We start from the raw sequence: 26,990 nt of genomic DNA, 5'->3' as shown, positions 1-26,990 counted from the left end.
ATGATAATCAAGGTGGGCCATTTCCAGCACAAATCCAGGGTTTAACAAGAACGTCTGGGGGGGGGGGGGTAGCAAAAAAGAAGGGGAAATAGGCTACCTTGCATAATGACTAAGCCACTCCCAGTCTCTATTCAAGCCTAAGTTAAGCTTATGCTCAAATAAATTGGTTAGTCTCTAAGGTGCCACAAGTACTCCTTTTATTTTTGCATATATGATTGATAGTGAAGAATACACATGGTTAATGAGTTTGTATATGTTGGAAGCACAAATAGTGCTGATTGTCAACACCATGAGGAGGTGAAAGCAAAAAATGAGGAGGCAAGTAGAATCTTTTGAGACTTGCAAATATTTAGAGAAATAAGGAGATTCACACAAGAGCTAAGACCAAGTTATACAATGCCGTTGTTAAATCCACACGGATATATACTTCTGAAACTTGGCAAATTCTAGAAACTTAATGGTAAACTTAATGCATTCCACTTGAGATGCGTGCAAAGGATACTGGTGGGATAAAGTAACCAACGTAGATGTGTTACAAGGACTGGCCAGCAGATTGTAGAGACAATGAATGATTGGAGAAAGAAAGTTGGAGTGGTGGGGATGTGTTGTCCAGATGTGTAAAAACTATTCCTAGACAACCCCTTGATTGGATATCGCCTGGTGGAAAGCTTGAAAAGAGGAGGACAGCAGATACAAGAAAGCATTTGAGAAAGATTTTCATTGTCATGGAAGCAAACTATAAAGGAGCAAGAAATATGGCATTAGATGAACGTGGAAAGGCTGGATTGCCTCATGTCACAACACACAAGAACATCTAATAAACGAAAACTTCTTTGAAGTGTGTTCAATAATTAATGTGGAGAGAAACTTAAAAGCAGTTAGGAGGTAGTCTGTCTTACAAGATCTGTTTGGAACGGTCTATTTAAGATATTTATATGGCTCCTATTACTGTTGTATCTCTTTTAGAGCACTCAGTCTTTTAATATATTTGTCACATCATCCCTGTAACATGTGAAGTACTGTTACCATTTCTCAGCTGGAGAGCTCCTGTGACAGAGTAGGGAATTGAACTTGGAATGTTATATCTTTGGTCAGTATATGCCTATCCACTGGTAAATCATATGGCTTTGGAGCAGTTTGTGGGGCCAGCCGGCCAAGTCAACCAATTTCCATGGTGTAGATCTGCAGAGGCAATTATTTAGACACTCGAGTTACTAGTAAGTAACTTCCCTATGTTGCTTGTTGAAGGAAGGTAGTTTTTTTGTTTACTTGGATTTTTGTAGGACATTGGTTCCCAAATTTCTTCCACCACTAGTGCAGGGAAAGCCCCTGGCGGGCCGGGCCCATTTGTTTACCTTCTGCGTCTGCAGATTTGGCCTATCGCGGCTCCCAGTGGCCACAGTTCGCTGCTCCAGGCCAATGGGAGCTGATGGAAGCAGCGCAGGCCAAGGGACGTACTGGCTGCTGCTTTCAGCAGCTCCCATTGGCCTGGAGCAGCGAACCGCGGCCACCGGGAGCAGCGAACCACGGCCACTGGGAGCCACGATCGGTTGAACCTGCAGACGCGGCAGGTAAACAAACCGGCCCGGCCCGCCAGGGGCTTTCCCTGCACAAGTGGCGGAACAAGTTCAGGAACCACTCTTCTAGGATATTGAAAATAGCTGCTGCTCTAATCAGTACCCTGCGCATTAATCTCATTTTCTAGACAAAGTGTCAAACTGTTTTATTAAAAAAAAAAATTTGGGGACACTTTGTTCAAGAAAACAAAATGTTTCATCATGAAATAATGTAAAAGTAATATAAAATAATAAACGAAAACTTTCAAATTGAAATTATCAAACAATGTCAAAGTTTTGTCTACACTAAATTTTATTGAATCAAAAAATTTTCATTTGGAAATTCTTTTCACTAGAAATGTCAGAATCAATATGATTTTGTAAAAAATTTCAGTGTAGTTGAAACAGCATTTTCCGATTGAAAACTTAAGCACAGATGGAGATTTTCAAAAGTACCTAAGGAATTTAGAAACACAATCCCCCAATGATTTCAGGCACTTTTGAAACTCCCCTTATTGTCATACTTTGTTGCCCAATATCAATTTGATGAGATTTTTTTCTTGTAATACTTGCTTTGAATGTATCTTTATTTTTTCCTTATTTGTACTTTATAAGGCCAAGGCTCAAGAGATACTGTGTGGGTCCTGTCGGGGAACTTCAGTTGGCATTGAGGGCACTTAGCAATTTACAGGATTGTGCTTGCATGCGCTTTTGGTGCTGCATTTTCCCTGTTTGACTTAACTAAAGGAGGTATTTTGAACTGTATTATAAATGTACCCAGTGTAGTTGTAGCCATGTCAGTCCCAGGATCTTAGAGAGACAAAGTGGGTGAAGTGATAAAAGATATTACTGATCTTTTTTTTTTTCCCCAAAAGAGCTACATCTTTCTAATGGCAGCACTAGAAATATTAGTATAGCATGATCTGAAATGAAAAAATTGTTTTGATATTTAAATGATATAGTTAGGTTTGGTAAAATTCCAACACAATCTATAGCTTAGCAACACTATTTGTACGTACTTCACTTGCGGGAGCTAATGTGAAAGAGGTTGCTAGGAGCTCATATAGTGATTGGGTAATAAATGTTGTGTCTATAAATAAATACTTGCCATCTTTGTCTTAAGAAAATATTTGCAGACTTACAGATAAAGTCAATTGAAGTATATGTTTTAAAGTGGCTGACAGTGCAATTACATTCTGAAGAATAAAATAACTTTACTTCCTCAGTATTTTGGTTGACTGGCTTTGTGTCTGTCTCTGGGATCTTTAGACTCTCTCATATTTAACATGTCCTATAAAACCTTGGACAGCGTATACAAAGCTTCTATAGCTCCACCCTAAAGGATAACTTTAGTACATATCTGTGTATGCCATCTGGTGGGGAGCAATAATCCTTTACATTTATGAATTACAGGGAGTCCTCAGACTTATGACACAGTTCGTTTCTCAGAATTGCATTGTAAATGGAAACTGCTTTTCCCATAGGAATCAATGGTATAAATGGGGGATTGGTTCCTGAAACAAGGCTTGCTGCACTATTTTCACCACAATAACCCAGATTTTTGTACTAAATGAATTATAGATGACTAATGTAGCAACATCAATATATTTATTTGGTAAACAGCATTCAAACAAACATAAAATCACACATGTTTTGACCTTCTCTTAACGTCCATTTTTGTTTCAATATTAATTGTTTTGCATTTCTTAGAAGTGCACTGGATTTATGCTTTTCTGCCATTTAAAAAAATTTTTTAGAACCACAAAGAACAGCAACTAAGTGTCTTAAATCAGGCTGGGCAGATAGCCAGAGAGACAGGCAGCTGCGCAGAATGCCGGAAACATATTGTGCAGAATTGGGCTTGCTTTTTACAAAGTTGCTTGTAAATAACTTCGTGGTTGCGTTATAATGAATGGAACTGGAAGGGGGGTCCCTTGCAGTCACTTGTCTGTTTGGCTTCCATGGCCAGGGTAGCTTGTTGCTGGGTAGCCTTGCCGCTTGTTTTTGATTGGCTGAGCCCAGGGCTGGAGGACAATCAGTGACTGGCTGAGGCGCAGCATGTGATGTGTGCTGTTTTCCCTGCTGGCTTTTGTCATAAGGGCAAAACAAGCATCACTGGGGCAAAACAGGCAGTCAACTGAAAAACATTGAAAGTGGCATCCGACGTAAGTCAGGCGTCATAAGTCTGAGGACTCCCTGTACATGCTTATTTAAGAACACTGGATTTTAATCTATATCTATTGTGAGAAATGCTTAATCAGATTGTTCAACTTTCTATGCTTCAGATGTGCATGAGACAGGTTCAAATTACCACAAATGGTAAAAATGATAGAGGAAGAGGCTTAAAAAGATGTAGCATTCTTTTTTGTTTATGTGTTGAAGTTTTCTATAACTTTTTCAAGAGTCAGTATTTCTGATATCATTACTTAGAGTAAACCAGTGAAATAAAACCAGACTTGTTATGGGATCATTATAAAATTGAATCTACAATAATTGAAGTCTTATAATGAAGTGCAGTCAAGAAGCATGTATTATAGCATTTGGTACAGAGATAAATGTGGCACTGTCAAAAGTACTATATGTCAAGTTTTTTATTTCAGATGTCAGGTGAATCAAATGTTATAAGGTAGTGGTCTCATGCTGCCTACAATGAGTACGTTAAAAAGTAATCTACTACTGCACCCCTGAGGAAAATATTTAGAATGTTTACCAGAATCTGGTATTTCTACTGTTGTGATGATTAGCTGTCTTCTGATTATATCATTTTCAGGCACCAAGTAGTAAATCTTCTGGACTGGCAGACTTCCAAACTAAGAACTCTGTATGCTACTGCTAAACCCTGTTGAAGATGTAATCATGCATCAAACCTTTCACCAGTGTTATAGGCTTGGAATTGGATTAGTATTCTGTTTTATATTTTAAATTAATTTTCTCCAATTTTTAGTTAGCGGTCACTTTATTTCTCACTAATCTTGCCTTCTGGAGTAGAATGAGGGCACTTAGAACAAGGGAATGTTATACAAAACTCAGTACACAAAAATAAAACTGACAAGTAAGGAGAATCGGTAGTTATCTTATTATAGTAAAATCTTACAGCAGATTAGATTTACTTTATAAGTATCCTTCAAGACTGTATGAGTGCATGATCAGCAATTTTTCCTGAACCTTGGAACTGAAGAACCATGACAATCAAGATAACAGCTGGGTATGCTGATACTTTTTTCCTACAAATTTCTTTAGACAAATTATGTATTTCAAGGAAATACTTCCCCTCCTAGTCTTTATATCTAATTAACCTTTGAAAATGTGTAGATCAGTAGTGGGCAACCCACAGGAATGGCGAACAGAGCTCCGGGGGGCCGTTCCTCCGGATAGTCAATGTCAGCAAAATGTCTCACGGCCCGCAATCAGATTACCCTGATGGGCCGCAGGTTGACCACCACTGGTAGATTAATACAATTAATCATAAATGTGACCCTTTAGAAGTAGCTTTGTATGGATCGCATTTCTTCATATTAGTCAGCAGAAAAGGCTGGTACAGCTGTGGTGCTAACAAGAGCACCGAAGGAAATGGAAAAAGTCCTGAGTTTTAAAGCAATTTAACCATTTTTCAAAGGCACTGGCTTGACAAACATCCACAAAACCGATGCCCCAATCACTGACTCGGTGAGAACTCCCTCCCATCCCATCATCTATTGGTTCCCACATCCTCAGGAGCCGAAGACTTGGGGAATAAGTGTATAGTTTAGTCTTCATATACATTCAGTCCTCAGGCCATGCAGCCCACAACAAGGGTGTAATTTTGTAGTAGTAAAGATAAGAATATCAGTCCAGTGATGCCATCAAGTCATCTTATGTAAGTACCCAGCATCCTGTAAGTTGTGACTTATGATTACTGATGATCTAGAGAGGAAACTTCCAATTCCAGTTCCCTACCTCATCAGATACCCAAACAGCTTCTTTACGATCTGCACAGTTTAATCAACAGTGGCTTGATTGTTGCCTAATATTGTTGGTGCCAGTATTGTACTTGCAAATGACTTAAGATTGAGCTGTTTGAGGAAACTATACATAACAAAATACTTATATTTCATTACAGACCTATTTGTTCATGTACACCATCAGATATTTTAAGAATTAATATTGTTTGATCTGCATTTTCTGTAAATCAGAACAGTCCGCAGTACTCCTTAGAAAGAAGGATATAAACATTTGAATACAGTATGTAGAATGGCAGACTGAAGAGTAATCTTGGGAAATCATTGTTGGATGGAAATGTAATTTTAGCATATTCGTCTTTTCAGTGGATATTTTCCCACAACAATATAGATCTTTTAGCAATAACAGTACGTCAGAACCTACAAAGTACCATAAAAATCTTCTCAATTACATTATATTATACTACATGCAACAAAAATAACTTATTTTTGTTACCTCATTCTCCCACATACCCTCGTCCTGTTTGGCCTGCATGTAGTGTATTGTCTGACACATTGATGGCTAGGTCTCAGAGGCAGTGACTTTCTTCTTTGTTACTTGTCTGTACTGTGCCCAACACAAAGAGGCCCTGATCATCATTTGGACTTCTTAGTTGCCACTGTAATAAAAATAAAAAATAATAGTAATACTGAAAATAATAGTAAAGCCTCTCCATGCAGCCTCTTCATGGTTGCCTGCAGTTAGTTACTAGGCTGAGGAGACTTGATCATGGTTTACAGAGAGTGTTGTATCCTAAACTGGACAGCAATTTGCTCCCTTCAGAATTTTTTTTTATCTTTATTTTGTGTGCAGTTAAGACTTCCATTTTAACAGTTTAATTTTAATTCATAGAGCTAAGCCCCTCATTAGAGTGGTGGCTGCTAGTCACGTTGTGTAGATGTTTTAATCTTCTAAAAGGTAATCTTTGCAAGCTTCACAATTCCTACAAAGTAGGTTCTTTTCTGATGGAGCCATAATACTTAATTTAGTTTAGATGTTATATGGTTTTCTTTGAAAAACTAAATCGAGCGTAGAAACTGATGGCATTTAATGTATGGAATGAATGGCTTGTAGAGGAAGTGAACCTTATATAGGGTTACCATGTTTCAGGTCCCCCAAAAGAGAACACTGCCGGGGAGAGGGAGCTGGAAAGGGGGGTATAGTTGGGGGGTGCTGTAGGGGTGAGTGTGTATTGAGGGGTATTTGGGAGTGCTGGAGGTGGTACCAGGGGTGGCTCAAGGGGTGTGTATATAGAAAGGGGTATTTGGGGTGGTCCTGTAGGGATATATGTACTAGGAGTGGGTATTAGGGGGTATTGGAGGGGTGCGTATGTACTGGAAGGGGTATTTGGAGGGTGGACAGGAGGGGGTACCTGGGGCCTCACTCTTGAGATGAGGGGGCAGTGTTGCTCCATGTCATGGTGGCAGGGTGGCTGGTGCAGACCTGGGACGCAGCAACAGTTATCAGTCACCTGCCTCCCTGTGGGGCTCTGTACCTCCCCAGGGCTGGGAGCCTGGGTGGGCGGGATCTGGCATCTGCGAGGGACCAATCAGATGCAGATGCAGGAAAGGGACCATCAGGATGTGAACCTATCGGGGTTCTTTCTGAGCTGCAATGTCTGCTCCTCAAAAAAACACAGACATTGCCTCTTATTTGAAAAATCTGTCCACACAGAGGGCGAAGGATCAAAATAGAGGCAGTGTCTGGGAAAACCCAGACATTTGGTAACCCTAACCCCATATACAAAAGGAAGGTTTAGCATTAGCTTTGTATATGTGATAGAAGTCTCATAACTATACTGCTTCTTCAGTTTGTTCATTTAGATATAACCCAAAATATTTTCTTTGAATGACTAGATGGCCCAGGGAATTGGAATAGGATCCTGAGCCTTTCCACTCTAACTTGTTAATTTGAATAAATTCATTGGTTGTCAGTTGATTGTCTCAGTTTGGGCTCTAAATGATCAAAACTGAAACGCCTGACTTTTAGACTCTGGTTACCCATGCACAAAAATTCTAAGATGGGTGCTTGTATTAGAAGAGTGCAGATGTCCATGCTCACAAAGTTTCACATGTACAAGTGGAAACCAGATAGTGGCCCCACTGAAAATCAGTCTCTTGTTCCTAAAACTGCAGCAGCAAAATATGCATGAATAAAGCACAGGTCTGCAAAGCAGAGTGGTTAGTTACGTGTGCAGAGTGTTGTTTGCGTTCCCAAGTACTTTGTAATTTTGTGTGTGCAATATGCATCTGCTTATTTTTCAGAAAGACCTTAGGTGCTTAATTTTTTTATATTTATCCCCTGGTTTGCAGAGATATTTATGAACACTGCACAGATCTTTCACTTTATGCCAAGTGAGTTAATGTATAAAATTGCTAGTAACAAAAGTTTCTGAAGACTGTGTGTGTGTGTGTGTGTGTGTGTGTGTGTGTATAATATATATAATTAAAAAGTTGATATTCTGGATATAACTTGATTTAGGTTTTGACAGAATTTCACAGATATTTACTAGGACATTTAATCTGATAAACAATATAGTAAATACCAAGAGCACAATTCTGCTTCCAGAGACAAGGGTCAGTTCCTGCCAAGGTCAATGGGAGTGACCCATCTATATGAGCACAGTTATGCTTCAAGGTATTATCAAAGATAACTAGGTAGTAGAGGTGTTAATAACATGCTGTCTGAAAAAAGATTATTTGCAATAATATGAATTGAAGTATTGGCTATTTAAATGTAGACTAGTGGTGGTGGTTTAAATTGGTAAATTTTAAGCTATTTTGTTACAAGCGTGCTTCGGGGGTTCTCAACAAATTTTTGGGTGGCCTCAGAGTGCTTCCACCAACTCTTACTGGTGACTGCTCTGATTTTTTTTCCTAGTTTGGTATATGCCCCTGGTTGATAGTTTGCCGTATGTTTTGGAAGGAGACGGAGAATGGCTAAAAATTTGTTGTCCTGCCAGTGAAAGTCTTTCACTGTTCAGAATGGGAAATGTGCTTTTATTATTGTTCCCATTTAATGTTTAACTCCATTAGGTGATGAGAAATTCATAGCTGGCCTGTTGCCGTTCAACATTGTCACGTCCTCGTTGGGTTGAATGTCAACAGGCTGCCTGAGCATGCACAGTGGAATCAGCCACTGTTTAAAGTTGTCAGTTTCATACCTATGGGATTTGGAGGTCCAGTTCCCATTAATTTTAATGGAAAGCTGGGGTCCAAATCCGTAGGGAGCTTTCAAAATCTCATCCCTGGGATTATTTATTATTATTTATTTTTATATTGCAACTCTGCTTTAATTTAGTAATATTCAACTGTCCTTTTTATCTTTCATCTTGCTTTGAAGCTTGGAGATTTATGAATGAACCTATGTACTTCAGAGGGAAATGATGCTTTGAAATCAAAATTTCAACATCATTAATGGTGTATAATTGCATGTAGGATATTTAAACAAGGTAAATACCCATTGACATTTAGGGAGCCTGGATCAGATGTATTTGAGGGCATGACAAAGTCACATCTCATTAAAAAAGATAAAATAAAACACAGTACTTGAAATGTTTTTGCAGAAACATTCAATAGAAAAACAAAGTGTTTTAATAGTCATTTTATTTAACTACTGTGTCAAAGCCTACATTACAAAGCCCTCAGCTAACGATTGTTAAATAGGGACACCCCAAGGAACCGTACGTGCCTATTGTCAATTTCTGAACATTTTGGCATGTTTTTAAAAAGGGCAGAGGAGGAGAGATACTCAAAATTGGATTCCTAATTTTCAATAGGTGTAAGAAAGAAGAGAATCTGGCTTTTTGTATTTTTCTCTAGGTACTTTCTGGCACTTGCTGACAATTGGAGCTTGCTGCTCATTCCTGTTATAACCTGCTAATAGCTATGGCCCCAGTCCTGTAAGCTCTTATTCACATGCTTAACTTTAGGCATGTGAATCATTCCATTGACTTCAATGGGACAACTCACATACCGAAATTAAAAGTGCATACATGCTTGCAGGATCAGGAAGTAAGATGTATATGTCCATCTCCTGGTATGTTGGGTGATCTCCTTGATTTGTTGGCATTCTGGCGATTCCCCCTGCATATGGTGCAAATCTAGGGCTGGGGAGAGATGGAAGTAGATTTCATTAGTAGGAAAGAGTGACAAGGGAGTGGTTAGAAAGGAACAGATCATAACATTTGATGTGTACATTAATCCTGTAATGTAGGATGTTTCTTGGCAGAGCAGTTTAGATTATGTCCCTTAAAATTTAATGTCTGAAATTATTATTTATTATTTGTATTCCCATAGTGCCTAGAAGCTCTAGTCATTGACCAGGAGCCCATTGTGGTAGGCACTGCACAATACAGAACTAAAATATCGTCCCTCTGGAGAGTTTACAATGCTAAGTATTACACTCATTAGGGCAGGCACCATGTAATTTTTATCTGCATTGTGAAGCATCTAGCAAGCTTTTAGCTAGTGTAGAATAATTAATAACACAATAACATGTGAATGACTCTTAACCTAGTGAAAAATTCAAATGAAACATTTGACACACAGAAGAAAGGATAACATTTGGTATAATCCTAATTTTAAAATAAGAATAAAAATAGTTAATTAGGAAAAGTCTTATGTTGGCTGTTTAGATAATATATTCCCAATTTATCCCTGTGGCACTTCTTTCAGATTAAAGAGAGGTCAAATTTGATTTTCATATTACTGGAATAAAATTTAATTCTATCCCTACAGCTCCTTCATTTGCTTGAGTTACTAATTTTCTCAGATTAAATAAATAAAGTGGCTTCTTCTATTAGCAAATATGATATAAACAGATATGCATTTGGATCATCGAAGGAACTAATCATTTTTCTGTGCAAGAAAGTAGCAAGAGAACATTCTGGTGGTCTGGAAATTGGAATCTGACAAGATTAGCATGATTTTTATTTGTCTGTAACTCATATTTGTATAAACTATTAGTTGAAGTCATAACATACACAGTAGAATCTCAGAGTTATGAATACCAGAGTCAACTGGCCAGTCGACCACACACATCATTTGGAACAAAAAGTACACAATCAGACAGCAGCAGAGACACCCCCCGCCCCAAAAGGCAAAATACAGTACAGTACTGAGTTAAACATAAACAACTACAAAATAAAGAGAAAGCAGCATTTTTTTCTGCATAGTAAAGTTTCAAAGCTGTATTAAGTCAGTGTTCAGTTGTAAATTTTTTGAAAGAAGCGTAGTGTTTCGTTCAGAGTTACGAACAACCTCTGTTCCTGAGGTGTTTGTAACTCTGAGGTTACAGGTTTCAGAGTAGCAGCCGTGTTAGTCTGTATTCGCAAAAAGAAAAGGAGTACTTGTGGCACCTTAGAGACCAACAAATTTATTTGCATCCGATGAAGTGAGCTGTAGCTCATGAAAGCTTATGCTCAAATAAATTTGTTAGTCTTTAAGGTGCCACAAGTCCTCCTTTTCTTTTTCTGAGATTACAGTAGAACCTCTGTACTGTAATTCTACTGTAATGGCAAGGGCCTGAGTTAATGTTCAATATGGAAGGTGATAGGCAGTGGGCACATATTGCTAGTATTTAAAAATAAGCTGTACTGTTAGATCAAGTGCATTGTTCATAAGTCTGGCATAGAAAATTATATCCAGGAAGGCTTCAAAGGTGCTTGAGGGGAATATCTGTTCTATACCAATCTATACTGATCATCATGTGCGATACTGCACATAAACCAGAGTTTGACTGCGGAACCCAAATTTGACTATGTCAGGTCCAAATATATGATGCATTGTTTTGAGGGTGTGTTCCCCTAGGAGTGGCACTTGTACCACTTAACGTCATCTATTCTCTTTACTCTTAACTCATGGGAAAAGGAGGAGAGAATAGCTATTTTAAATAGACTCTGATACTCCATGCTACTTTATTTTATATAGCACTTGCATGCCAAGGTGCAGACACCTTGGAATTACCTAGATGGAACACTCAATCTTTATTACATTTGTCCTCACATTTTATGACCTTGGATATTTGAAGGAAGCAAAAATAGTCCGTGCATACTTATAGGCTCTCTCTGTTCTTTCAGTCGTCTTTGTGTAAATATTTGGTGGTATGATGAAGCTCATCACGATGTTGGGCAATTTTCCAGAGAAGTGGAGTTTCTTTAAATCTTCACAGCTGATTTTTTTTAGTTGGTCATTGATGTTACTTCTGAGGGTAGAACAGATATTTTTGACTGTCAGGAAACATTGCAAGGATACTGTATGTATATATTTAAGCATTCTCTGAAAGGCGGTGTGAATTGGGAAGGAGGAAGGCAGAGAGGGATTTTATATTGATGTTTCGCTGTATTTAAATGTTAACGTCGGGTGAAAGTGACCATGATCATGAAAGTGACTACTATTGACCATGCTCCTTCCTTTAAAAATCTTATGTTCCCTCAGCTTTCATGATTTTGTCTTTTACTAGTTCTCTTATGACTCGCTGTATCTTCAGTTTTTTGTTCGGTGCATGGTCTTCATCTTATCTCCAACTTTCAGCAGGGATCCCACCTGGCTCCATCTTTTGTTCCTTCTTTTCTCCCCCTATATCCTATCATCAGGTGATCTGTTATCTTTACACTTATTATTTATAGGTCTATTTCTCCACTCTAGATGTGGCTCCTTCTGTCACAATCTGGAACTCTGCTTGTGTTTCTGACATCTCATGCATGTCCAGGCATCAACTTGAATTGAGCCTGGCCAAAACAGAGCTCCTGATCTCTCTCCTACCCTTCAAATCACTTCTATCACCTTGGACAACACCACCATCCTCCTAGTCACTCAGGCGCATAATCTGGGGCATGGTCTACACTAGGAAATTAGGTCAGTATAACTGCATCACTCAGGGGAGTGAAAAATCCATGCCCCGAGTGACACAGTTAAATGGACTTACCCCCGATGTAGACAGTACTATGTCAGTGGGAGAATCCTCCCGTTGACCTAGCTACTGCCTCTCCGGGAGGTGGATTATCTACGCCAATGGGAGAACCTCTCCCACTGATGTAGGTAGCATCTTCACTGAAGTGCTACAGTGGTGCATCCGCAATTATGCTACTCTAGCAGTTTATTTTGTAGACAAGGTGTGTGTAACTGAATCTTGCTGCTTCTTCCTACACAACGTCTCAAAGACCGATCTTTCTGCTCTGCCCACAGCACCAAAATTCTCATCCAGTGCCTGGTCTTGCATCTAACCCACTTGACTTTTATCTTCCCTGGCCATTACTATTGCAGTGTTGCTCCAAGAAGTCCAGTAAAGAGCTGCTGCCAAAATATTCCTCCGGATTTGCTCCCCGTTCACCTTTCTATCACCTTGACTTCAGGGCCCTTCACAACTTAGCCCTGCCCTACCTCACTGTGTTACTAAGTTCTCATGCCTTTGGCCACCACCTTTACTGCACCAGTGTTCCCAATAGTCCCTGCCAGCCAGTCATCTCCTCTTTCAAAATGCCCTCATTCTTTTTCTCATACTGTCACTTAATATTAGGACTGTCAAACCATTAAAAAAATTAATCGTAATTAAACACATGATTAAAAAATAGCTATTAATTGAGCAATTAATCCCATTGTTAATAATAGAATACCATTTATTTCAATATTTCTGGATTTTTTCCAATATATTGATTTCAATTACAACACAGAATACAAAGTGTACAGTGCTCACTTTATATTAATTTTGATTACAAGTATTTGCACTGTAAAAAAACAAAAGAAATGTTTTGTAGTGTAGTGCCATCTCTTTATCATGAAAGTTAAACTTACAAATGTAAAATTATGTGCAAAAAAACCTGTATTCAAAAATAAAACAATGTCAATTTTTTGACCCTGCAAGTCCACTCAGTCCTACTGCTTGTTCAGCCAATCGTTCAGACAGAAAAGTTTGTTTACATTTACAGGAGATAATGCTGCCTGCTTCTTGTTTACAGTATCACCTGAAAGTGAGAACTGGCATTCTCATGGCACTTTTGTAGCCGTCATTGCAAGATATTTACATGCCAAATGTGCTAAAGATTCATAGGTCCCTTCATGCTTCAGCCACCATTCCAAGGGATATGCGTCCATGCTGATGATGGGTTCTGCTTGATAACAATCCAGAGCAGTGTGGACCGATGCATTTCCATTTTTATCTGAGTCAGATGTCACCAGCAGAAGGTTGATATTATTTTTTGGTGGTTTGGGTTCTGTAGTTTCTGCATCAGAGTGTTGCTCTTTTAAGACTTCTGAAAGCATGCTCCACACCTCGTCCCTCTCAGATTTTGGAAGGCACTTCAGATTCTTAAACCTTGGGTTGAGTGCTGTAGCTATCTTTAGAAATCTCTTATTGGTACCTTCTTTGCATTTTATGAAATCTGCAGTGAAAGTGTTCTTAAAACATGCTGGGTCATCATCCGAGACTGCTATAACATGAAATATGTGGCAGAATGCAGGTAAAACAGAGCAGGGGATGTCCAATTCTCCCCCAAGGAGTTCAGTCACAAATTTAACTGACACATTATTTTTTTAACAAGCGTCGTCAGCATGGAAGCATGTCCTCTGGAATGGTGGCCGAAGCATGAAGGGGGATACACATTTTTAGCATATCTGACATGTAAATACCTTGCAATGCCAGCTACAACAGTGCCATGCAAATGCCTGTTCTCACTTTCTTGTGACAGTGTAAATAAGAAGAGGGCAGCATTTTCTCCTGTAAATGTACACAAACTTGTTTGTGTGACATTCTATACCTTGGGAGAGTGTTCTGGAACCCCCATATTCCTCATTTTTATATAATCGTGATCTTACCTTACAAGGCATGCTTTATATGTATCGGGAAAGGTTATGATCTGCTGAAAGTAATTTCTCTATCCATATATGTATATCATTAATGCATATGAAGTTATGATAATTGTGTCGTATGCTGTAAATTGGGGAATCACCAGATATTAGCTTCTCAGAGGCAACAGCAAGGAAAGTAATCAACACCTGGGCGGGGTTTCAAACAATCCATCAACAGCCATTGTCCAGCAAGGGAGCTACAATTCAGTAATTCACCTGCATGAGACCACACCAGGGGAATTGCTCAACCTTGCCTAGAGATTCAGTAATGCCCACCAGACATGCCTGGACTTGTTTGTTCCCCAAGCACATGAGATTGAGGGAACAAAACAGAACAGAGCAGGCCCATGTTTCGCCTTTTCTTCTACTCCCACCTATAGTGCAAGCAACTAAGACACTGAGAAGAAGACAAGACTCCAACAGAGGAGATTGTTCCTTAAACCTGGGCCAAACCTGTATATTAAGGACTGCAATATCCAGGGGGGTGAGAAAAACAGGTTAATCTAGATGTCACCGAGTCTAATGGGTTTGAGAATTTAGACTGTATGCTTATATTTTATTTCTTTTGGTAACTAACTCTGACTTTTTGCCTATCACTTAAAATCTGCCTTTTATAGTCAATACATTTGTTTAATCGTTTATCTTTACCAGTGAGTTTGTATGAAGTGTGGGGCAAATCTGTTCAGGTTTTGCAAAGGCTGTGTATGTCAACTTTCCATTGATGAAGTGGTGAACCAATTAATAAATCTGCAGTGCCCATCTTGAGAAGTGCAAGACTGTATTTTCCTGAGGTACAGTGTTGGGGACTAGGGGGATTTGACTGGTGCCTTTCTCTGTGTGATTAATGAGCGGCTCTCGGAGCATTCATGCAAACTAGCTGGGTGTGTGGGGCACCACATGCTGTTGTGCTGAGTGATCATTGCTCCTGGAGGGGCTTGCTGCTGGTCACTAACAAGCCATTGTGAGAGACAGCCCAGGCTAAAGAGAGTTAAGGGGGCACAGCGGTCCCACAGTCCCAGGCTACACCCTGGGGGGATCCTGTCACAGTTTGTCTTGGTGATTGGCTGAAGAAGTAGGACTGAGTGGACTTGTAGGCTCTGAAGTTTTACATTGTTTTGTTTTTGAGTGCAGTTATGTAACAACAAAAATTCTACATTTGTAAGTTGCACTTTCATGACACAGATTGCACTACTGTACTTGTATGAGGTGAATTTAAAATATTATTTCTTTTGTGTATCATTTTTACAGTGCAAGTATTTGTAATCAAAAATATACACTTTGATTTCGATTACAACACAGAATACAATATATATGAAAATGTAGAAAAACATTCAAAATATTTAATAAATTTCAATTGGTATTCTATTGCGTAACAATGCGATTAAAACTGTGATTAATCACGATTAATTTTTTTGAGTTAATCACGTGAGTTAATTGCGACTAATGGACAGCCCTACTTTATATATGTGAAAAGCTCCCAGAAAAAACTGTGTACAGCCAGTACCTTATCATCCTTCAGATCCCTCGTCAAGAGTCATTCTGCCTGATGCCTGCAGAATCATCCTGCCGGTTGACCATGAATAGGCAGGTGACTGTTCCTCTTCCTTCCTTTTCCTTTCACCTTTACTCTTTTACAGCTCCCCAATCTCTGCTATTCCCCCTCACTTTTTCCAACCCAAGTAAAAAGAAAACAACAAAACTGTGGCTATTGTCTTTGTTTGCTTGTGTCATAATTCCCGATGTAATTGTACCTCTGATTCCTTCATGGTTTCTTCAAGGGCACCCTGCTTAAGTCTCAAGCCTCTAGCTGTCACCTTTCTCATACAGTCCCATCACTGTCTGTCTCTAGACTAGGTATTTAGGCTGCAATTCACTGTGATTACCTTAGCAGGTCTGATTTTAGTTCAGCACCTGCAATTCTGTTCTCTCAAGGGGCTCTGACAGGGTTAGCTAGTGATGAGCCAGCCTTCATGAAGCAAAGTATTATTTATTCAGAACAAAAGCATTACAAAGAAATCCTATTTTAAATAAAATAAAGAGCTTACATGCAGGTTTTAGTTTACCAGTCAGTCACCACCTTCCACATGAATGAAGCAAAGTACTGCAGGGCCTGTCTCTCTTGGTCACAGTGAGAGGTAGTTCCTGGATACAGTGAGAGTGATCTCTCTCCTGGCTTCGGGATAGTCTCTTTATACAGTTTGCAATTATTTGTTAGCCCTCTTTTAACCAGTTTATCAAATCAGTATATGTAATTTCCCCTGGGGAGATGAGGCTTCTTCAGACTTATCTGCTTACAGATTTCTATTAATTACCCCGCAGTGACTTTAATTCCCACTGGAAACTCCTGGAAACTCTACTATGGAGCTAAAATACAAACCCCATACAGATACATATAAAATTGATATAATAGCCTCAAAATTATTCTATGTATCTGTACTATGTCACAGCTTGTGTGTTGTATCCCTATCCCTTTGTCTCTGCTGGTGTCTTTTAGACTGTAAACCCTTTGGGTGGGGACAATATCTCCCTGTAGCTTTTGTGTGCTACCAAAATATAAATGTTTAATTGTCAATGTCATCTGTGACAAAGCTCCAACCTTGTCTCAGTGGGTCCCGCGCTTTCTGGTGGATTACGCTAGCCTCAGAGGCTCACTGTGACCCTCCACATAGCCCTCCTGTCTCTAGAGGCAAGGGTCACAGCCTACTGAGCCATTTTCATCATTGGTTACTTATGTAACTGGTAAACTGAGATATTAATTGTGACAGATATGGCAATTTCCTGCAATATCTTTGGGAGATTTTACTGTATTTAGTTTATGAATCATTGTGGGCCAGGAACTGTATGTAATTCCATGGAAGAGGGTGACCATAGCTCCTCCAGGAACTAAGAACAATGCAGGGTAGTTAGGCAAACTCACTCAGATTGTAACACCTCTGAAGAAGTAGCACCACCTAGTTTGCATTTATTAGTTCAAACTGGATTCTTCAGAACCCAACAGAAAAAGAGAGGACTTTGGGTAAATAGCCTGAGTTTAAACGACTCAGGGCCTCCTTTCTGATCCAGCAAACGGACAAGACCTTCTGTCCTGGGAGGCCCTAATACTTCACAGGAAGGTTTCAAAGGACTTTGGTCTACTGAGGTCCCATAAGACTGATGGGTGACCTGTGGTGAGATTTTAGAATGGATATAAAGGAACTTTTATTGTTCTGTGTTTTCTCTGGAATGCTTTCACCTTAAGAATAAAGGTGCTTGCTTATAAAGGGCTGTGTTGTAACTTGTGACTGCTGGCAGTTACTGCTGTTCAGAGTCTTCAAAGAGAAAGCAAAATGCAGGTGCTGGCCTGGTTAGACAGTCTGGCTTGCTGGAGATATCTCAGTGTAGCCAAGGAATGGCGCAGCCTGGAAAAACCTTGGGCAGAAGGGAAAGACAAGCAGGTCTGTGCCCAAGAGAAGTGACAGTTGGAAGCATAGAGTAGGTGCCTTTAGTGGACCACGGAGGGGAAAATACAGGTACAGTTGCCCTGATCTGTGACACTAATGCAGGGGCTGGCAAACTTTTTGGCCTGAGGGTCATATCGGGTTTCTGAAATTATATGGAAGACTGGTTAGGGGAGGCTGTGCCTCCCCAAACAGCCAGGCATGGCCCAGCCCCCGCCCCCTATCCACCCCCCCCCCCCCCCGCTTCTCGCCCCCTGACGGCCCCCCCGGGACTCCTGCCCCATCCAACCTCCCCTGTTCCCTGTCCCTTGACTGCCCCTGGACCTCCCACCCCTGACTGCCCCCTGCTGCCCCATCCAACCCCTCCTCTTATTCCTGACTTCCCACCTGGAACCCCTACCCCATCTAAACACCCCTTCTACCTGCAACTATACCTCTTTGAAGAATCTTCATCTTGAACCCAAATTTATTTCCACTCCACACAAACGTGCTGTTGATACATTTTATTAGAGTAATTGACTGACCACAGAAATCATAGCTCAGGTAATGGGAAACTTTTATTAACAGAATGAATCCCACATCATTTCAAGCTCCTTTATCTTTTTGTTAATTTCTACATCATTTTGGAGCATTGTCACATTTTTAAAGACCTGTGTTAAGCATTAACAGGTTGAGAATTATAGGTGTGAGGTTTGGCAATCACTTGAGAGGAGTTTCAGTTATGAACAGTGGCTCATTTTTAAACAATTTAAATAGCTGCTTGACTTAACACTTGCATGGTATTTATCAAGACAGATTCAGCAGAGCATAGTATACAGGAAACTATTAGCTTCAACTGCACTGTAGCATAGAAAGAAGTCCTGCCACAGATCACCCTTGTTGATTTTTATGGTAGCTGCACCTTTGCACATGCCATGTAGGCTGGCTGATGCTTGTTTTACATTTGTACGATCCTGGGTCGGGGGGAGATTTAGTTTGAGGGACAGTGGGTGCCATCTGTATGTTCACGTGCATTGTATTTCATTCCTCATGAACACAGTAGTTACTAGTAGGGTTACTTTACCATTTTCTCTATGGCACTGAAGTCTGGATGCAAATTTCATTAGCTGTTCCTTGTTCTGGCTACAATAAATGCATGTGTAAGTTAATTAGTTAGCATTGTATGTCTGGTTTGAGTTCAGTCAGAATCACGTTCAGGTTTCCACATGTAAAAGGACATTATGGGAGTACGTAACTTTTGTAGGGTATATGTAAGTTTTGTAGGGTAACTTATTTATTCAGCAATTTGGGCCAGGATGGAAGGGAGGGAATCTCACAGAAGTGTGGAATTCAGTGGATAAATGTGACCAAGAGACTTACTGGCAGAGACTCTTTTGAGTCTCCCTGGTGGTTTTAACCCCCTCAAAAGAGGGTGAAGTGTAGACTGTGGTCCAAGCTGTATGTCCTGGCCTGGGTGGGCTGAGAGATGTCTCTGTTTGGGTAGCCACCTTGACCTTGGGGTCTGCCAGTCAGGATAAAGTGTGGCTTGTGGTTGGGCCAGTCAGCCACAGATGCAGTTTTTTTGCCTGCGTTATCCCTAACTTGCGACACAATTTTGAAGGATCCTGTAGCCAACAGATTAGGTTGAGGATGGTGCTCAGGTTTGAAGAACAGCAGGGATCAGGTCTAGATTTGGTGTGTTGAAATATCATAAAACTTTGTATCCAAATGACAGAAATCTTGCAAGATTGGGAAAACATGGAAATCTTATGAAATCAGCTAGTTCTGATGTGATTTTGCTCATCTTGGTTAACGTCAGAACTGAATCTCTCTGCTTTGGATGCTTTTATTTGCACAGCTAAAATTTTCCATTGTTTTCTAAAGGCTTGTCTACTCAGGAACACTCAGGAAAATTAATCTGAATTAAGTTTCAAAGTAGATTAGTTAAACCACATTAAATCCCCGTGTGGACAATCTGATTTAGAATTAAAGTGGTCTTAATTCAATCTAGTTTAATTCGCTTTGTGAATTAAGATAAAATTAATTAAGGCTTTGAATCGATTTTGAAAGTTAATTTGGATTAATTTTCTTGAGTGTCCCAGTGTAGCCATACCCTCAGTTTTGCATTTAGATATCTATGTAACTTGTTTGTCATAACCAGTTCCTTTCCTTGACCTCATGCATTTTTTTTTCTGTCTTGAGTCATGTACCAGCTGAGCATTCTACTGTGTAATGAGAAATTTGGTGAATACTATTTCCACTTTTTATATGAGCAAATTATTTTCCTCTGCTTTTCCACTTAAGTAATATGAAAGTGAGATTTCTGCAGGATGGGAATTCCTACAGAATAAGGTCAGAGTTATTTTAAAAATATAATTTTCATTTGATTGTAAATTTTGGGACAGGTGAAAATCACAACCTAGAATAGAGAAGTCCCTTATTATCCACCAAACAGGGACAGCACTGGCAGCAGCAGTGTCAACTTCCCTACACTTTTCCTACTTGTGTATCTAAAGTCAGATTGTCTCTAGGGGTGAGAAGCTGGTTCACTGTCTATGCAGTTAAGTCAAACTGTGTATGGGTAAACTGCCACATTTGGTGCAAACTGCATTAGTTTCTGTGGCCTGCATATCATATCCACTAGGAACTGGACTGAGACGAGTCATTTCATCTGGGATACTAAATGTTCTAATGGTAACAACTTTGGTCACCATTGATCTGGATTGGATTTCACTGGCAACCTAGAATGGAGAGGCTTTATATCGTATCACCCATTCCCTGACATAATCAGTTGTCAAATTTGATTCAACTCTAGTTTGATGCTGAAATTCCATATTTTACAATTGATTAGTTTTTTCAGTCTTTTAAATTTTTGTTTTAGGAGGTCTCTGCTGATACCACTGGCACCCTCACAGCTGCTGAAGAGAGAAAGGAGAAAGTGCCAAGCCCACACCTCAGTCATCTGGTAGTTTTAACATCTGGCAATACTCTGTATGGTTTGGCAGAGAGAGTGGTAGCCACGGAATCCTTGTAAGTTATTTACTGTAAACCACCTTTTTTAAAGCCACTGCAAGTAAATCCATGAGGTGTTTAAGATGGACCTCTCAAAAAGATAGGCAGTGACCATAATTATTTAGTCATAAAAGACAATAAATAGATTGCTCTTTTCAAATAAATTAGAAGTAAATCACCAACTGATGGATGTTAACACCTGAAGGAATCTAATATGATCTGATTTTCCGCATAAGACAAATTGAGGAATTTCAACCAGCGATTTCTGCTGCAAACCAAATAATTTGTGGTTGAACTAGGGAGTATATACTTTAGAAGGATATTCAGTCTTGATTTAAAAAATAATGGGATGATTGAGTCTGTATTGTTCATATAAAACCTTAAGTTAAAGTCTTCTTCATTGTAGTAAAGTGGAATGCAAGACTCAAATTGTTGCTTCACTTAAGTTTGGGATGTTTTATGTAGTGTGTGGAAGAATTTTACTAATTAAAAAGGGATAATCACATACTTCAGTGAAGTGATGTATTTTATAGTTGAAATGATTTATGAACATTTTAGAGAGTCAGGTGAGAAATATGAAAAATGATTCCTCTAACTTTTCTTAGTAATATCTTGCATGAAAGCAAAATTTAAAAACAAATTAACTTTTCACTATTTTTAGTGTTTTTGTTTATTTTTTGGCTTTCATCTCAGCCTTGTCAGTGAAAGTAGGTTAGTCCGTTTTAAATTTTTTTTTTGTCAGCTCTTAATCAGTTCCATTTTCTTACATGTTAGCAAAATGCTGTAATGTTTAGATTGCAAACATTGGGAAGGTTTTTGTTTGGTTGATTAAAAATATTTGCGATGGAAATCGGGGAAAAAAGCAGAAAATCAACTTTTTTCTAATAAAACCTACTTCTATGAAAGATTTTGACTGGAGAATATACCCTTGAAGCTGTAAATGTGGTTCGCTAGTATATATGTGACATACAATTATTTCAGGATCCAGGTATATATTTAATAATAATAGTATTTTCTGTGAAAAAAGTAGAGAGAATCCTTGAAAGTAAGTTTGTGTGTGTGTGTGTAGGTAGACACACACACACACACACACATGTCCTCTCTCTCTCTCTGGTTATATATGTAGAATTATACATATGACTAAAATAATGTTGTTATCTAGATTAATGACCCACATCTAACAGTTTGTGTGCAGCAGTGAAATGTTATGTTTTTTATCCTGAAAACAATTTTGATTTAATTAGTTTTTATGGTCATTGTCTAGTCCAACTACTACCTCAGAATATGAGTAGTTCCTTTGAAAAATAGCAAGGAAAAGCCAGATCCTATCACATCAGATATGATAAATGCTGAAAAGTGTTCCAGTGGGGATTTTTCTTTATATTAAAGTTTCTTAAGGGAAAAATATGCTTAAAATGCAAAGATTTTTTTTAAATTGAAAAGCATTCCTTCTTTGTGAGGTTTTTCTTGACTTCATTTAGCATTGAAAATTAAGGAATGCTACTAAACAGTTTTCTAACTGAATTTTGACAACAACGTTGTTGGAAACATGACTGTGTTAATGACAATGTAGAGTGCTTATAACCTTTTGCAGAAAGTGTGAAAGAGAGATGTTGGGGTTAATTAGTTTACTACAGATACAACCAAAAAGAATCAGCATGCTTGCATTTTTATAACATAGATGTTTATTTTTTGTGCTTGGTTGGGAGATGGGAGGGGGGATTTCTTTCAATTCTAAAATAATTAGCAAGAATTTTGGTCTCATCCAAAGCACTGAAGTTATTGAAAATCTTTCCATTGACTTCAGCTGGCCTTGGATTAGACCCTTTATGTATGATCTACCATGATCCACATGGGAATGGAAAGGAGGAAAAGTATAAAATACTGAGTTAGGAGTTCCTGAGAGACTATTGACATAAAAGTGCAAAAAAAGTTTAAAGCTAAAAGCTTTCAAAGATGCTTTTATGTCTGGGCAGCTTCCAAGACCATTTGCTGCAAATAAATGAAAAGTAGATGCCCTTTAAATATTGTACTCGGATCAGAATGAATTTTATGTGCTTTCTTAGGGTGTTTTTGGCTGAGCAGTTTGAGTTCCTTCAGTCGCATCTTGATGCTGTGATGCCTGCAGCCAAGAAACCCTTTCTCCAGCAATTCTACTCTCAGGTCAGGATTCTGCCATTCACTGTTCATTTTTAAACCAAAGTTTCATAATTTATGCTATATTATGAGGGTGTTTTGCATGGTATTGTTGTACATTACTTTTTGTTAGCAAGAAATTCTGTTACACCGTATTTAACTTCTCTTTCAGACTGTGTCAACTGCCAGTGAACTACGGAAACCAATTTATTGGATTGTAGCTGCTAAAGCTATTGATTATGAACAGATGCTGCTCCTCATGGCTAATGTGAAGTGGGATGTGAAGGAGATCATGTCACAACACAACATATATGTTGATGCTCTTTTAAAGGTGAATATTTTCCTGGAAACACCTAGTGTATTAGATATAACCCTATAAAACAATACAATTATTACTGTAATTCCTATGGTAAAGCTGTAGTAGAGACAAGATTAGAGGAATACAATGTGGTGATTTATTCTTGTTCGTTAGGATGGTGTGTACTTTCTGAATTCCTTTTTAGTCTTACTACTGGCAAAATACGGTAAACTTCTGGGTACATTTAATACTCCATTGTTGTCCATAGAGTCAGTTTTTCAGGTTATTAAAACTTATTGCCCATTAGCACTCTTTGGGTGGAAGAGATCATAGCTGAATAACTCTGCAGTTTCATTGAAGCTAAAACTCTGAATGGCAGGTGGAAGGCTAGTATAAAGTAGTTGCATTGTTAAACACATCAGACATGGCCAGTGGATTCTTTTGAGGGGTTGTATCGTCTGATATTTACCATAGATCCTGTAGGGGAAACGAGTCCTGCAAGTAATCCTAAAAGCATTATAAGCCCTGCTTGGGCCTCTAAAGACAGGGCAAGAAAATGTATGTATCAGATACTAATATAAAGTTACAGGCTGGATTTTAAAAGGAACCTAAGACAGTTAGGCATTCAGCTCCCACTGAAAGCTGATGGAGAAATGGGCATCTTAAATGCCTAAGGCTGTTTATTACATATAAACTAGTGCTAGTGCTCTGGAGGAATTCCTCCCACATACAACACAGCATAATATATACTTTGCTTTAAATATATATTCACACCAATTTTAAATTACATGATGGTTTTTAGGAAATAATTACAATGTTAATGGCAGAAGCATTTTTCAGCTTGTTAAAGAGAAGTTGGAAGACTTCCTTTTTATGCAGTGAATTGTGAAATCTAGTATATATTTTATAAAAATGCAGAGTCTACGCATTGTAACAGACACCTCTACACTTTTGTCCATTATATCCAGTCTCCACTTTTAAGGGAAAATATTGGAAAGAAGTGAGAATCTGCGAGTGAGAATGTATTATAGCAATGGAAGATGGTTGTAAATCTTTGCAGCTTGCCTTTGTTATGCTGTTTATTTTTAACTGGGCCCTTTGAAGGAATTTTTCTACTTATGGTTTAGTAGTGGAATGGCTTCCATGAACCACAGAACAGCGGATGTATTTGTTTGAGCCTCAGGACAAAAGTAAAGGCAATTTTATTTCATTGTGGTCTCTAGGTTATGTAACTAAAAATAGGTTTCAGAGTAGCAGCCGTGTTAGTCTGTATCTGTAAAAAGAAAAGGAGGACTTGTGGCACCTTAGAGACTAACAAATTTATTAGAGCATAAGCTTTTGTGAGCTACAGCTCACTTTGTCGGAAGAAGTGAGCTGTAGCTCACGAAAGCTTATGCTCTAATAAATTTGTTTGTCTCTAAGGTGCCACAAGTACTCCTTTCCTTGTAACTAAAAGTAGTTTACAGATGGTAGTTTCTGGGTGACTATTTAATTGGTAAGAGAGAACTCTTTGCTACCTATACTGGCTGTCATCTTGAGAGCACTGACATTGAGTGTCTGACATAAACAATGTGTTGCATGTAATAGCCAATAGATTTTGCAGAAGTCTCCACCCAGTTATTCACTGTGAATATCTACTTCTAAGGAAAGTAGATAAATTAGTTGGTTTCTTCCCTCGTGTTTCACCAATATGGAGTAATAGGCATCTTCGCCTTCATGATAGTAGATAGTTTGTCATTTAAGGCAAAAAAGTTTTGGTGCCTCAGCTTTCTTATGGAAATGCTTTTAGCACTGTTGTCTTAGCCAAATACCAGTTGAGTATTTCAATCTCTCTACTAAAATTCCCCCTCTGTAGTTGTTGTTTTGTTTGTTTGTGTTTGTAAAAAAGTGCTAATTAACAGTCCTGGAACAAAGTCCTTTATTTAACTACAGAATAAGTATAGTCTGAGCAGCTTCAATACAAGCTTTTCCCTGCCCTACCACATCGGATTGCTTCAAGGCTGATCTAGAAGACTAACTCTGGGATGGGGGGATAGTTCACAGACAATATTTATTTAACATTTACAAAGGTGTCACTTGATACAAATGTTAGCAGACTTTTTTTTTTTTTTTAATGATGGAGACACTACCATGAGACCTACATGCTCATTTCACAAAAGTCTCCAAATAGCCACAGGTACACATTAGTAACTACTATGAGTCATAGCTGAAATTGTCTGGACTGAATGAATTACCTGGAGCAGCATTTCATTGTATTTTCAGTTTGGTACGGTGTTCTATATTTACCAACTTAAACTGTTACATAGTGTTGCCGTGTGCTGTTACAGTTAGCATGGTCCCCAGGGTTGGTTTCACTTCCATGGTGAATGATGATCATAGAATATCAGGGTTGGAAGGGACCTCAGGAGGTCATCTAGTCCAACCCCCTGCTCAAAGCAGGACCAATCCCCAACTAAATCATCCCAGCCAGGGCTTTGTCAAGCCTGACCTTGAAAACCTCTAAGGAAGGAGATTCCACCACCTCCCTAGGTAACGCATTCCAGTGTTTCACCACCCTCCTAGTGAAAAAGTTTTTCCTAACATCCAACGTAAACGTCCCCCATTGCGACTTGAGACCATTACTCCTTGTTCTGTCATCTGCTACCACTGAGAACAGTCTAGATCCATCCTCTTTGGAACCCCCCTTCAGGTAGTTGAAAGCAGCTATCAAATCCCCCCTCATTCATCTCTTCTGCAGGCTAAACAATCCAAGTTCCCTCAGCCTCTCCTTGAAAGTCATGTGCGCCAGCCGTCTAATCATTTTTGTTGCCCTCCGCTGGACGTTTTCCAATTTTTCCACATCCTTCTTGTTGTGTGGGGCCCAAAACTGGACACAGTACTCCAGATGAGGCCTCACCAATGTCAAATAGAGGGGAACGATCACGTCCCTCGATCTGCTGGCAATACCCCTACTTACACAGCCCAAAATGCTATTGGCCTTCTTGGCAACAAGGGCACGCTATTGACTCATATCCAGCTTCTCGTCCACTGTAACCCCTAGGTCCTTTTCTGCAGAACTGCTGCTGAGCCATTCGGTCCCTAGTCTGTAGCGGTGCATGGGGTTCTTCCGTCCTAAGTGCAGGACTCTGCACTTGTCCTTGTTGAATCTCATCAGATTTCTTTTGGCCCAATCCTCTAAGTTCTAGGTCCCTCTGTATCCTATCACTATCCTCCAGCGTATCTACCGCTCCTCCCAGTTTAGTGTCATCTGCAAACTTGGTGAGGGTGCAATCCATGCCATCCTCCAGATCATTAAAGAAGATATTGAACAGAACCGACCCTTGGGGCACTCTGCTAGATACCGGCTGCCAACTAGACATAGAGCCATTGATCAATACCCGTTGAGCTCGACAATCTAACAAGCTTTCTATCCACCTTATCGTCCATTCATCCAGCCCATAGTTCTTTAATTTGCTGGCAAGAATACTGTGGGTATTATATGTGGGTATTGTAAGAATACTGTGGGTATCATAGTCCTGGATGGGTGTAACTATTAAAGTAATTTGGAATTATCTGGCATTAAAGGTTCCCTATGAATGGAGAAAACTATTTAATTTCCTTGCTACTCTTGCAGAGTTAGATAACACAGGTAGTTGATTGGGAATAAATGAATCATCACTGGATTTTTTTTCACTGGTTATAGGTTGGATTTCATAATATTAGGGCCAACATTTTTACATTTCAGGTTTCAGAGTAACAGCCATGTTAG

The 26,990-nt window shown here is 39.2% G+C and overlaps 1 protein-coding gene across 5 annotated transcripts in view; it reads left to right on the top strand.

The window, feature by feature from the left end:
* The window catches only part of VPS50 (VPS50 subunit of EARP/GARPII complex), a 194,419-nt gene that overhangs the window by 152,222 nt on the left and 15,207 nt on the right, over positions 1-26,990 (top strand). For all 5 annotated transcript variants that reach the window (XM_077808090.1, XM_077808088.1, XM_077808089.1 and 2 more), the window contains 3 exons: positions 20,678-20,826; positions 22,875-22,971; positions 23,117-23,275. In XM_077808090.1, coding sequence (XP_077664216.1) covers positions 20,678-20,826; positions 22,875-22,971; positions 23,117-23,275 — 405 coding nt within the window. The remainder of the gene's footprint in view (positions 1-20,677; positions 20,827-22,874; positions 22,972-23,116; positions 23,276-26,990) is intronic.

The sequence above is a fragment of the Eretmochelys imbricata genome, chromosome 2, assembly GCF_965152235.1.
Source record: "Eretmochelys imbricata isolate rEreImb1 chromosome 2, rEreImb1.hap1, whole genome shotgun sequence".
In the NCBI taxonomy this organism is placed as follows: Eukaryota; Metazoa; Chordata; order Testudines; family Cheloniidae; genus Eretmochelys; species Eretmochelys imbricata.
The sequence above is the reverse complement of the archived record's forward strand: the minus strand, read 5'-3'. Positions and strand labels throughout refer to the sequence as shown.